Source organism: Danio rerio, chromosome 13, assembly GCF_052040795.2.
Source record: "Danio rerio strain M-AB ecotype USA chromosome 13, GRCz13ab, whole genome shotgun sequence".
NCBI lineage: Eukaryota > Metazoa > Chordata > Actinopteri > Cypriniformes > Danionidae > Danio > Danio rerio.
The window spans coordinates 4,395,476-4,410,594 of NC_141033.1; the positions used below are offsets into that span (position 1 = coordinate 4,395,476).

Below are 15,119 nucleotides of genomic sequence, written 5' to 3' on the forward strand. Positions count from 1 at the left end.
CCCAAAAGAAAATATTTTACAGAAAGCTGGAAACCTGTAAACATTAACTAAATCCCTGCTCATACTGTGAGATTTCAGCAAGGATTTTGTCACCTGAAACTAAATTGGGAAATCCTAAAAGATAAAATCCTCCGCTAAAATCTGTAGTCTTTGATCATGGGTTTGACATGTTCACTGACAGCCCATTGCGATCAGATTTTTCCTCTGATGAAGTTCTGGCAGTGTCAGAAGATTTCCTGCAGTATGACAACAGCTACGATGAGCGTCGATTCAAAAACCAATAGGAGCTCAGAATTTGATGATGGGAGCTATGCGACAATTCAAATGAGCGCGGGTGTAACCCTACCTGTCCCATGCCACCCAATCCGCTCCTAGCTGGTATCGAACCGGCGACTTTCCGCATGGGAGTCTGCTGCCCTACCAAAGAGGTTAAAGACCATAGCCTCTAGCGTATGTCACTAGAGCACCTTTAGAGGTCAGAAGAGTGAGGTTTACCTGCACAGCACTTACTAGCTGGCCTCCGTTACACTCACCCTCCTAAATCTCACTCCCATCAGGGTCACGGCACCAATGTAACCCCGCCGGTCCTATGCCACGCAACCCGCTCCAAGCTGGTATCGAACCGGCGGCCTCCCGCATTGGGTGAACTGTCCCATTAAATTTTGACACAACATTGTGATATTTGAAAGCACCAACACAAACTCTCTCAAAACTTAAAACTTAAAATGGACACGACATGTATGCTAAATTAATGAAAGTGTAAGGTTTATATTTTAGATTTAAAAGGTGCTTGCGAGTGCAACAACCAAAGTGGCATCACATCACGTAAGTGGAGTCAGAGGACTTTTAGTATTTTGGGTGTGTTATCACATCGATCGGTAGCTTGTGTGTTTTGGGACAAATACTGTTCAATGCACCTTTAACCATTCTTGTAAATCATTATTTTATGTGCTGTGTGCATTTTCAAAGCTTTCAAGGTTGTAGTAAACCAGTTTTCTTCATTCATACATTTTCTTGTCGGCTTAGTCCCTTTATTAATCCGGGGTCGCCACAGCAGAATGAATCACCAACTAATCCAGCATATTTTTACACCATGGATGCCCTTCCAGCCACAACCCATCTCTGGGAAACATGCACACACACACACTCATACACTACCGACAATTTAGCTTACCCAATTCACCTGTACCGCATGTCTTTGGACTGTGGGGTAAACTGGAGCACCCGGAGGAAACCCACGCAAATGCAGGGAGAACATGCAAACTCCACACAGAAACGCCAACTGAGCTGATATTCAAACCAGCGACCTAGCAACCTTCTTGCAACAGCACTACCTACTGTGCCACTGTGTCGCCCTACTAGTTTTCTTATTAGTTATTAAATAAACCATTATTTGGGTGACGCGGTGGTGCAGTGGGTAGAACTTTCGCCTCACAGCAAGAAGGTTGCTAGTTCGAGCCTCGTCTGGTTCATTTGGCATTTCTGTGTGGAGTTTGTATGTTCTCCCCGCGTTCGCTGGGTTCCCTCCAGGTGCTCCGGTTTCCCCTCATTGTCCAGAGACATGGGCTATAGGTGAATTGAATAAACTAAATTGGCCATAGTGTGTGTGTGTGTGTGTGTGTGTAAGAGAGAGAGAGAGAGAATGAGTGTATGGGTGTTTCCCAGTACTGGGTTGCAGCTGGAAGGGCTTCCACTGCGTAAAACATGCTGGATAAGTTGGCGGTTAAAGGGACTAAGTCGAATGAAAACGAATCAATGACTAAATTAATGGTACAATCCCACTTAAACACCTAAAACATGTTTAAATAAGCATTCGCATGTGTTTATACTGGAAACCAGTAGCTTCACTTGACTGTCAGCCACTTGACTTTTCTCTGGGTGCTTTTTAAAATGACTTCTGAATCGAGCACACGTGCAGCCGAGCTCTTCTGAATGCTAAATCGAAAACGCTTGCGTAAAAAAGCCACGCGAGTTTATCAATTGAGTCAATCTAAAGCTGTAGCCTTGGCACCATTTGCGGAGGAGGCTACTGACGTCATCTGTCTCCTGAATGGAAAGCCCTGATGATGCTGAGCCGCTGCTGCTGCTGCCGATGGAGGCTTTATTTACACAGAACTCTCTTAAACTGTTCCGTGCTACTCAAACACACTCACAGAACGACAAAAAACCCTACAAAATCAATATCTTCTTAAAGAAGTTGAAGCCACTTTAAAGCAGGAGAGCGCTAAAATCATGAACGTTTGGTCGCTGCGTGGTTTCCTAGCAACCGGACTGAGAAGTTTTGAGAAGAGCACAAGGCTAACATCGCTAACGCGTCGCTGGACAGATGATTTCGGTGTAAAAAGAGCAAAGGTACAGTGTTGTGTGCAGAATTTGACAGGTTTGTGCTTTAAACTGGACCATAGACAAAGAGAAAATCTCCATAGACGCCCCTGCGACTTGAGTGACAGACCGCGGCGACTCGTTTGCAAGAAGTTTAACTTACCAGCTGTGAGGCGTTATTTCTGCTTACTGACTGTTGAACACAGCAGACGCAGCTGAAGATGATAGTACTGCTGTGTATCACAATACCATGGTCAACATCGCGGGAGCTCGTGCTTCTGAGGAGCGATTTGAGTTGCAAACTGTCATGGATGCGTACTTTTCTGCTTCAGTATAATCCCGGGCACACGTGATGCGCAAATCACTTTTGTCAGCGACATCTCTCATTTGTCAGAGGGAAATCCGTGCGTGTTTTCTTGCGCCTTAAGCTCGAAGCTTAACATATCTTCATGTTTTTTTCTTTCTTTTATTATTGTTAAAAGAAACCACACATTGATCAACCAGAGTCGTCGCCGGCGCAGCATGCCAACTTTTGCTCCCGTTGCTCTTGTCTCGTAGTGGAGGGAATAGGAAACTGGATGCCTGAATGAATGGGGATCGCGCCTTGTGAAGGTTTCAGCTGTCAACATCCTGCCAGTTTTATGTGCTTGTCCAGACAGTTGAGTGTTTATCGTTATAATTCGAATATCCGTTCGGAGCCAAGAACAAACAGACATCAGAGAACGCGTCATTATAGACCGGCAATGTCGAAGAAACGCAAAACTCCAGACGACGGTGGCGGCGGTGGGGAGCTCGCGGACACTGAGGATTCCCTTCAGCAAGGTATGAGCTAATTCCTCCATGCTTATATTGGCTTCTTGTGGTGTGGTAATTTCAGAAAAAAATGGGTCATCTTTAGCTTGTAATATTTTAAAACCCAGCCATTAGGAAAATAATGTTTTTTTATATATATTTATAGTAAAAGTGTAGTAACTGTGTTTTCTTTTTCTTTGGCAGACTGATTATCATTTGAACTTTACTAATACCAAGGCTAAAGTATGCTTAGTTTGTTAGTTATGCTTAGTATGCTTAGTCCACAGTTAGTTTATTTGACTTGTAGTTAATCTGTTGTAAATTTTCTGTAAGGTAGGAAATTGTAGTGTTGAGATTGACAGTGACATTTTGAGGTCTCGGAATTTTTAAGGCTTAAGCTAAAACATTATATAATGTAATTGACATTCTTAATTCACCTCAGATTTGTTGTGTGTAGAAGTCCTTGTTGTATTAGCTCAATAATAGCCTAATAAATACAAGTAATGGGAGTGACAGATAGACATACAGATAGACAGACAGACAGACAGATAGACAGATAGATAAATTGATAGATAGATAGATAGATAGATAGATAGATAGATAGATAGATAGATAGATAGATAGATAGATAGATAGATAGATAGATAGATAGATAGATAGATAGATAGACTGGAAAAAAAGTGTTGCATGCAGAACTGTTGCAAACAATTTATTTGTGTTGAATTTAAACAAACAAATTAAGTTTAATAATGTTCAACTTATGTTTGTTTAAATTCAGCCCAAATAAATTGTTTATACCACTTAACATAAAAAATTGAGTAAATAGAAAGGGATCATCTTTAAATAATTTTTTTTAGTGATAGATAAGAGAAGCCCGTTCTGAGTGATGGAGTGAGAGAAGACACAAATACTCTGACTTTCGTTAATCCACCCCTTTCTGAATGCAAAATCAAACTTCTTGTCCGTTCATTAAATCAAACAGAAATGTTTAGACAATCAACAAATGGGAGAAATAAAGCTTCTCACTCCATGTCAATGTCAGGTATCATAATCGATGTGCAGCGACGCGTCTTTTAGCCTCAACATTCTCACACTTTTGGAGCGAGCCACTATTCAGAGGGACTTTAAAAGAAAGATGGAGGTGTGGAATACAAGAAAGCACATATAAGCCTCGGCTCCCACAGTGTGAATTCAATAAAACGTTGTCAAGCACAAAATGTCTGGCATTGCTTGAATAAATTATAAACACTGGACCCTTTCATACTATCGTGGCATCAGAACACATTGCATTTATAATCCATGAAATAAGCACATGCGCTGAACAAATATGTCCTGTTAGGCCTTTGATGAATGCAGTCCTCTTAGATAGCATTTACATTGTATTTTTTGACATTCCCCAAATTCATTTAGCATCTCAAAAGTGTGTTTGACTCCTGAATGGCGTAGATGCACACAGACTTTTCTGCAAAACTGTCTTGCTATTACAAAATCACCATGTTTAAGATCTGATTTCTTTAAAAATCTGTGATCTTCATTGCCTGATTGATATATGCAATATAAAGTTGGTATCAGACAAGATCAGACAAGAAGAACTGCATTAATTCCAATTTTTCACACCAGGGCCCGATCATACACCCCGCGCAATAAGGCGCAATGTCTGTAGAGCACACTTTGTTGCTATTTTCAGACCAGCGTAACAGTAATTTTCATGTTTGAGCCACATTGTTTAAATAGTAAATCCATTTGCGCCACTTTGTGGACTCATGGGTGTGCTGGTCTAAAAAGGAGGTGTGTTAAGGCGCATTGTTGTGGTGCATTTTTTGAGGAACTGAAATAGATTGCGCTGTTGACCAACTAAAAGCAGGTCTAAAGACCAGCACAGATCACGTTAGTTATGCGCCTATGCAGGTCCAAATGCTTACACATTGCTAATACACACAGGGTTTACAGCAGTACACAAATATCTTTGCAGATAGAAAAAACGATTAAAATGTAACAAAAATGATTATTTTCTACATAAATATAAAAAAACACTGCAGGGCTCAACAATAAGGATTGCCTGATGGCCTGGGGCCAGCATGAAAGATGTTCGGAACAGTAGAGAGAATTGTCACTGGCCCCATCAGGCCAATACTGGCTTGTCATCAAATTTTAATTTGCCTGCGACCATTGTGTGCAAATACAGTCTTAAAATCGAGAAACAATTTGTGCTTTTAAGTCTTTGAATGCCACCTTTTCTGTGAAGCCGTAAACACCACATTGCTTTTTGGTTCCTTTTAACTGATTGGTTGTTGTGAGCACGTTATTTTTTTTCACAACCTGGTAAAAACCATTACAGTGAAGAGACGGCAACATCAAATTATGAGGCTTAAAGAAAACGTCTGTTTCTAATGTTGTGGAAAGAGATATTTACATGGGTACAACACAATAAAAAAGATGTGTGATGTTTTGAAAAAAAGTGATGTTTTGCATAGTTTTCCGTCACTTTTAAGTCAGCCTCCTTTTGTTTTGCAGTAAAATACCTGCACATTTTCCATACCTCTGTATTTTACTGCTAAATATTTTAACATTTTTTAAAATATTTAAATTTTACATTTACAGACATTATTTTTGACACATTATTTAAAATATGTGGCTAAGATAAAGAGATTTTAAATTTTTTATTTTGGTGGGGCCAGTTTAATTTTTGGCAGGGCAAGTAAAAATCTGAACTGCTGGTCCAGTCGGGCCAGTAGAAAATGTCCTTATCGTTGAACCCTGCACTGCCTCTCTTCCTTCTTCATGCCTCTGTAAAGGGAATGGGAGATGAGACTCTGATTGGTTTAATGCTTGTTATTCTCAAAACACACCCATAACTACGGCCAGACAGAATCTGCTGACATTTTTGCTATTTCTGTGGAGAATTTTGTAAAAAATCTGTGGATTTATGCGGAATTATTTTGGGAGTATCGTAACTTAAAACTTAATATATGAAATAAAAAAACAATAGCTTTTTTAAATTGTATTTAAAGTTTACAATGCAAATCTATCTAGATCCACTTATTTGGTAAACAAAGCAAGTCTCTCATATAATATATCTAATTAAAAAATGAAAATCTGACTTTAAAAATGTAATGCAAATAAATCATACAAACGCTTTCATATTAGTCAATAATGTTACTGAAATCCATTTAAAAAAATGAATAAATATAAATTTACACACATTTACACAAGTAAATAAATAGACTCAATGATGGGCTAAAAATCTGCAGAAAACTGCGGATTTCTGCCTATGCAAAACTCATTAGGAGAATTAGCACAACCTTTGTTAGACCATGCGCCGGGGCGCACACCGTTTTTTCCGGTCTTAAAATAGCGAATGTGAATTCGAGCACACCCCTAATGCTTTTGCGCCATGTGCTTTAGACTTTGTGCCTAGATCATTAAAATAGAGCTCCATGTTTTTAAAATATATAACTTTATTTTACCCCAGTTTTTTCAATTGAGTAATTACTGCACTACCCTGCTGCTACTGACAGCGCTAGCGTTTACTCTGTCTTTTATCTCGTTTTAAGCTTGAGCAACTAAATGAATGCTTAAGTCTATTTAACTGATTGTATTAATTACATTACAACATCGACGCTGTAAAATTAACCTTATGAAATTGAAAATAGTCACGTTAACCTTTCATGGGATGTTTATTGTTGGCTGAAAAACACTAGCTGTGCATATGCCTCATTCTTAATCTCAAAATTCATCATAAGCATGTTCAGTTTTAATCCCTACACCAAAATAAGCTTGCTGTTAGCATAGCTCCATTTTTGCTATGTTAAATCCATGTGAAGGTCAGGCTTCTCTCGGGGTGACTGGGGGAGCACTGTCATGTTGTTTGCACACATTATGTGACCCAGCAGCAGCTTTGTTGGCTGCGTTTTGCGAGCAGGAGCCAGAATGCGAGTTTCCCTTATTGGCGAACAGGAACGGGGAAGCGGGCACTTCCTTTGCCTGTGGAGCGTGGCATCTGCGTAACTGTGCAGGATTGTACAGTTGAAGTCAAAATTATTGAAATTTAATTTCTTTTTAACATATGTTCCAAATGTTGTTTAATGGAGAGATTTTTTTTGTGAACACATTTTTAAATATAATAGTTTTAACAAGTCCTAATAACTGATTTATTTTGTCTTTGCCATGATGACATTTTGTAAGATGTTAGTATTTTGCTTAAAGTGCTATTTCAGATTCAACTACACTGTGAAAAATTATTTGATCAATTAGTCATGACAGCATATGTTTTTAGTTCAAGTTAATCATGTTCTAACTTAATTTTATAATTTACGCAAGCAGTTTTAAGCCAGTTCAGCAAAATAAAATATCAATGCACTGAAAAGTTAATTTGACTCAGTTTAAAAATATAAGTAAACAAGAATTTTAATACAGTGTAGGTTAATTAGGTTAACTGGGCAAAACATATTTATAAAACTTAATGGATAAGATTACTGGATAGTCAGTCGGACAAAACTAATCGTAATAATGATAATAATAATATTCATTTTAATCTAGCCAAATGAAAATAAATAAGACTTTAGCTAGAAGAAAAAATATTATAGGAAATACTGTAAAAATTTCATTGCTGTGTTAAAAAATATTTGGGAAATATTTGAAAAAGAAAACAAAATTTTAATAATGATAATAACTGTACATCCATAATGCTCCTCATGATCTTACAAATAAACTATTAACAAACTCTTTATGTTATAAATACTATAGTAATTTAAAAATACTAAAATACTAGGGCTGCTGAAATAAAATGATGATATTTTGTTTTTCTGCGATATATATTGCGATATGAGTATAATTTGACATAACTATTTGAGAAGAATTCATAATTTTACATAGATAAGAAGTCTTTAATGTATGAATAATTAAATAAAATGTATTATTACATTAAATACAATTATTTGTTAGCTACAAATTGTGTTATCTCTTTTGCATAGTAATGCATTACTGTATAGATCAAACAATGCTGAACCTCTTTTAAAAACATCTCACAAATCTCACAAAGTTGTGACCAGTAATATCAGTAGTTTTATTATAATTATAATCGGAAAATGTTCAATAAATTTGGCACCTGACACTAGGTACAATGATCTGCTTTAAAAAAAAAACGATCAAAGGCAGTACCGTCAAAATATATTGTCAGGAAATGTCAATTAAATCAAATACAAAAACATATCAGGGTTTCTGCAGGGTCTTAAAAAGTCTTTAAATGTCTTAAATCTCAAAATCCAAATTTTAGGCCTTAAAAAGTCTTAAATTTACTGAAATATTGTGTTGTAGGTCTTAAATCTTTTATTAACAGGTCTTAATTTTTCTTTGTATATGTATTGCTACCAAATCTGACCAAAACCCATACAATCTGCAACAATAATCTCAATAAAACTTTTTTATTTAATTTTATTCAATATTTTATTTATTTTAATTTTAACTCTATTTATCATAATGGTTTAATTATTTTCCTTACAATAACATTTGTTTTAATGTGCTCCACGTGTTTACTGCTGAGGATACTGACCTGGACAGATTGTTGTGCATACATTTAGTTTATTCTAGTTTTTAAAACTTTTTTAGGTTTATGTTGGAAAAAAAAGTGTATGGATACAAGTAGAGCTTGCTTGTTTTACACAATATTTAAAATATTTTGCTAAGAAATAAAATCTAACATATTTTATTTTTAGTTATTAAATTATTATCGTATATTAAATGTATTAAATTATATATAAATAAAAAATCCATAGGGCAAATAAAAAGTCTTTTCCATTTGGACCATTTAAAAAATTCCTTGGCCTTTAGCCCTTTATGGGTCTAAAATTTCATTCACAATGGTCAAATTATGGATATGTTAGTTGATGGCTCTGTCATTATAACAATCGTAAAAACATACAATTACATAAAAAATAGCATTCTGAATAATGTAAAGGGTCTGTGGGAAGATAAACACATTTCTTTATGAATAAAATAAAAATATAAATATTATAAATAAAAATACATAAATCAATCAAAATGTGTTTAAATCTACATGTAATTTTAGAATATTAGATTAATAATGATAAAAAAAATCTACAGTGCATAAAAACATTTGTTTAAAAAACAATGCAAGTCTCGATCTGTCAGGCAGCATAGTGATGCAATAAACTCAGGACATGGAAATGGATAAAAGGTAGGTAATGGACTAAGATACTTATATTTATGGTGTAATAATAAAAAAAAAATCCTTATTACAGTTTTTCACAGTGGCTTTGGTGCATTTCTCACAACACTATTTACATTTGCACAACAGTTAATGCATTTCTCAAAACAACTAGTACAACTGCAAAACCTAGTTGATGGTTCAAAATGGAGAGCTCATTCCTCAAAAGATGAAAAGTCCTGACACCATTGTTTATGATCAAGATAGTCAAATGGCTTTGTCATGTTTTCATTATGTCGGTTTACTCTGGATATTGATTCCAACGCAAAAAAGTCTGATTTTGGTGACACGTCCTGAAAATGCTCAAGACAGCACTATATACTATTTGCACAGCCATTTGAGAACTACAGTAAAGTTAGTCATCACTGCATTTAGTGAGGTATCTGAGCACAACACTGAATATGTATGTTGCACATGTTTACTGCATTTGCTCTTTGCAATTCTAATTTATTCACAGCATGTTTACAACAATCATAAACTGTGCACAACTGTAAACAATATTGCAGTACATATTGAAACTGAACCTACAACATACACAGGCCTATAAATCATTCATGAAATTGTTCAATTTTGAAGACATTTTCAGGAAAATAAAGATTTACATTTTTTTTTTATAAAATTTGCTTGCAGATTTTGACAACTAGCTCAACATTTTTGCTTAAGTTATGAAATGAGGACTATTAGTTTTATATGGAGTGACTATTCAGCATTTACATGTTCAGTTAATTCTGACTGACGTGACATAAGCAATAGATAATGTTATAAAACAGCAGAGAGTTGTATGAAAGCAATTTATGCATGTCCAAAAGCATCTGCAATTTGTTGGAAGAAATGAGAAACTGCTACTATGATGTGCACAAATGACTAATTGTTTTGAGAAAAGCATTAACTGTCACGCAAATGTAAATAGTGTTGTGAGAAATGCAGCAAAGCCACTGAGAAAAACTGAGATCATATATTGTGTTAAGGAAAAGCTAAACCTTTGAACCACTAGATGGCGTTAAAGGGTTGAGTTTCCTCTCAGTTAGTCAATGAATCAAATTGATCATCACACATATCATTTAATAGATAAATAATTGCATGCATATTTAAAACATACATATCTAAAGACATTCATATTCAAAAGACTAGATTATTAATATTAGGTTATAAGAAATAATATGACCAACATTAGGAAAATACATAGAGCAAGAAAGAGAATCTTATGTATGTTATCTTATGTTATGTAAGCTATTTAAATAATAGAATTTAATAGTAATACTAATACTACTACTACTAATAATAATCATAATAGTAATAATAATAATAATAATCATCGGCGACCCCAGATTAATAAAGGAATTAAGCCAAAAAGAAAATGAATGAATGAAAAATAACAATAATAAAAAATAAATAAATAAATAAATAAATAATAATAATAATAATAATAATAATAATAATAATAATAATAATAGTAATAGTTATTATTATTGGCGACCCCAGATTAATTAAGGGATTAAGCCGAAAAGAAAATGAATGAATGAATGAATGAAAAATAACAATAATAATAAAAAAAAATAAATAAATAATAATAAAAAAAATAATAATAGGCGACCCCAGATTAATAAAGGGATTAAGACGAAAAGAAAAGGAATGAATGAATGAATGAATGAATGATAGAATGAATGAATGAATGAATGAATGAATGAATGAATGAATGAATGAATGAATGAATAATAATAACAATTATTTGCACTGTTGCCTCATTACAAAAATGTCGCTGGTTTGAGCCTGAAATAGAGACTAAGCCAAAGGAAAATAAATGAATGAATTATAATAATAAACAACAAAACACAATAAATGTTAGGAAAGATCTAATTAGAATTAACTTGTCATTTTATAAGCCTTTAATTAATTAATTAATTTATTTATTTGACTGGGACATCACAATTACACTATACAACCAAATGCATTTTTTAGTTTTAGCAAACTTGCTTATTCTCAACATGCTTGACAAAATGAAAATATAAAAATACATATACACAACATTATAATTCTTAATTCTTATTAACAAACATAAAATTACTGAAGGCAAAAGCAAAGGTGACATGATCCAACAAACTAACAGTAGACTATTTGTGCAAACACTGCTGTTTTGTTTTTAACCACTTTTTAATAACACTATTTATATTACTTTCTGATTTTAGGCTAACTTGTAAATCATTTCACATTTTGATTTCCTTTACAGAGAAGACAGATTGATCAAAAGAGGTCTTACACTTTGGCATTAGACAGTCACCAATCTTAGAAAAATGAGTGTTTTGGTGATGTACTTTACACAACAAAAAGTCTTTTTTTATACTTTACATTAGAATTTTTCATAGCTTTATCCATACATTTTTATCTAAAGTGAAAAAAATATTGTTTTAAAAACTTAACGTAGCAACATAGTTATTGTTTTAGCAGTGCCCCAATTCTGAATTTCACAAGTAAACCATAGTAAAATGGGCATATGTTCATTTTTCATGCTCATGGAAAACATTTAAGGCATCTTAAATGGGGTTACTTCATCATGGGAACTATTTTTCTGTGCATCTTCAAAAATAAAACTTCTTACTTTTTTAAATAAAGTCAATTTGTTGCTAAGGGCAGCACAGTGGCTTTAGTGCTGTCGCCTTACAGCAAGAAGATCGCTGGTTCAAGTCCTGGCTGGGTCAGTTGGCATTTCTGTGTGGAGTTTGCATGTTCTCTCCGTGTTGACATGGGTTTCCTCTGGGTGCTCCGGGTTCCCCCTCAGTCCAAACACATGCGCTATAGAGGAATTGATGAACTAAATTGGACGTAGTGTATGAGTGTGTGTGTGAATATGGTGTTTCCCAGTACTGGGTTACAGCTGGAAGGGCATACGCTGCGATAACATATGCTGGATAAGTTGGCGGTTCATTCCGCTGCAGCGATCCCTGATTAATAAAGGGACTAAGTTTGAAAGAAAATGAATGGATGAATAATCTCTTTTTACAGCACACCAAAATGGCTCGCACTTTCCAGGGGTTTGTGAGCCAGCAATAGAAAGACGCAGGAGGCACACAACTTTTCTGTCCGAGCTCTTATGCATACTAAATATCCCGTAGCAGGCAGAAAGGAACAGCGTGACATCACTGGGGTGTAAATCAGCACTGTCGCAATGTGTTTTTGTGCAGTACGTACAGTGCTGAGTGCTGACAGCCTCACATGGTTTTGTTTAGATTTTTAGTTTCAAATTGGAAATGTGTTGATAAAGAATTATTAAGAAAAAAGAGGCTTTGCTATCTTATAGCATCCATCGTTCGAAGTCTCTGACATATTTGTAAAAAAATATCCGTTTTGTGATTCATGTTTTTATTTTTTATTTTTTTTATGCTGTCGAATTGCTTTATGGGATCTAGTTCTTTATTACAACAACCTTTAACCTTGAAAAGTTCGAAAAAAGTGACTTTTAGGAACATGTTTAATAGTTTAAAGCAGGGGTTCCCAAACTTTTCATCCTGCAACCCCAAAAATGACAATGCCAGTGACCCGCGAACCCCAATATCCTCTGAGGGGGTTATAAATACAGAAACCTTGCATGCAAACAATAACATTAACACAAACCTTCGTTTAATTTTTTAATGTATGTCTGTGCTGTAAATGGGCCAGAAAGTTTAACCTGGTGTTATAAAATCAATCTGCTTCATCTGACGCTATTGCTGTGTCTTTAATATAATGTAATCACCCCAGGGGTTCCAATCCAATTGAACTAGCAACTATAAGCTACTATAGTAACTATATAGTATTTAAACACAGTTTTTTCCCCTCTTCATTAGGGTATGGATAAAATATGGTAATTCTTATGGTTTAATAAAAATAAATAGATTTTTGGAAATCACCAAGCGACCCCCCTTCATTGTCCCGCGACCCCCCCCCCCCCACTTTGAGAACCACTGGTTTAAAGTGATCTATTGTCTGGGTTGGTGTTGTAGATTACAAAAACCTTGTAATAAACTGCTGGTACATTTTGTGTTATTTTACATGCTTATTTATATTTTATATATACAGTTGAAGTCAAAATTATTAGCATAACCCACCCCCCTTGATTTTTTCTTTTCTTTTTTTTAATATTTCCCAAATGATGTTTAGCAGAGCAATGAAATTTTCACAGTATGTTGGATTATATTTTTTCTTCAGGAGAAAGTCTTATTTGTTTTATTCCGGCAAGAATAAAAGCAATTTTTAATTAAAAAAAAAAGGTCAATATTATTAGCTCCTTTAAGCTTTATATTTTTTCAATAGTCTAAAGAATAAACCATTGTTATACAATAACTTGCCTAATTACCCTAACCTGCCTAGTTAACCTAATTAACCTAGTTAAGCTTTTAATTGTCACTTAAAGTGTATGTGTGTGAATGTAAATGTGTATGGGTGTTTCCCAGTGATGAGTTGCGGCTGGGAGCCACTGTGTAAAACATAAGCTGGATAAGTTGGCAGTTCATTCCGCTGTGTCGACCCCTGATTAATAAAGGGACTAAGCTGAAAAGAAAATGAATGAATGAATATATATATATATATTGGAATATAATTGGGAGAAGTGTAATCTCTGGCAAAGCCAACAAGAGCGACAGGATGTCCACCAAGAATTTTTTTCATGGATTAAATTTTGTGTTTTTTGTGGTAACATAAGAAATATGAAATTTACAGTACAGTAATTGGAAAAGCAAGATTGCACATTGCATTTAATACATTTTGTCACAAATAAATCGTCACCTTAGTTCTATCTGACATTTTTGTCAAAATTGAGCTATTGACACGTTGTTATTAAATTACAACTCATTTAATTTATGGGATGTTTTTGTTATAAGTTGTTTACATTTTAAGACTTTTTATTTAAAAACAAATGTTGCACACATACTGTTATCTATATGGAATGCAAAAACTTTAAAGCTCAATATCTCAAAATCATTCACACGAAATGTACTGTATAACTACAAATGTTCATTTTTTATGTACTATTGACTCTTCTCAACAAATATATTTCTTTTAAATTACTGAGACAGTAACTAGGTTTTGAAGCATGAATGAAATGTTTTGGGTGACTAACTACATTTTTCAGACATGCAATGAAGGTCTGAAATACCAGCTAACAGTTTTGAGATTTGCATTCACAGCTTAGAGAATGTTAAATCTGTTTTAAAAAAATGTAAAGTAATTGAAAAAAACTGTAATTGTTATAAACATGCAGGGGAATTTTATTTTAGTTTTAAATTACTGACCCCCTGATTTTTGAAAGTTAGTGCATGCAGTGTATACCTATCAAGTTGATGTGAGAATTTATGTTCAATTTAGATCAAAGTCAATCAGCAGCACCAGTTTCATGTGGATAACTGCACAGTTTCATGTGGTTTTACTGCGTAATGAGCTTATGTTAATAAACTTAAATAGTTCCCAGCAAACATGCAACGCCACAAGACATTAATATTAAGTTAGATTTAGATTGCCAGCGTCTAAGAACAATGTTATTTTGAGGTCCAATAACGACATGAAATGGCGTTGATATTTGGTTGATTTTAGGTTATGTTGGAAAGTGACCAAAATCTAACATCGATCCACCATCTTAAACCAAGGTCATATTGACGTCAAATACTGACATTTATTCCACTATTCCACATTTATTATTTATGTCCACTTAACGTCATACTGTAACATCTTTAGACGTTAATATTTAGTTGTTTTTAGGGTTGCAATGGAAATTAACCAAAATGCAACGTCTATCTGAAATTGGACATTG

At 34.5% G+C, this 15,119-nt stretch overlaps 1 protein-coding gene across 2 annotated transcripts in view; it reads left to right on the forward strand.

The window, feature by feature from the left end:
* Positions 1 to 2,132: 2,132 nt before the first annotated feature.
* The window catches only part of pde10a (phosphodiesterase 10A), a 152,623-nt gene continuing 139,636 nt past the window's right edge, over positions 2,133 to 15,119 (forward strand). For both annotated transcript variants that reach the window (XM_087277718.1, XM_087277719.1), the window contains exon 1: positions 2,133 to 3,144. In XM_087277718.1, coding sequence (XP_087133844.1) covers positions 2,913 to 3,144 — 232 coding nt within the window. In that variant the 5' untranslated portion in view covers positions 2,133 to 2,912. The remainder of the gene's footprint in view (positions 3,145 to 15,119) is intronic.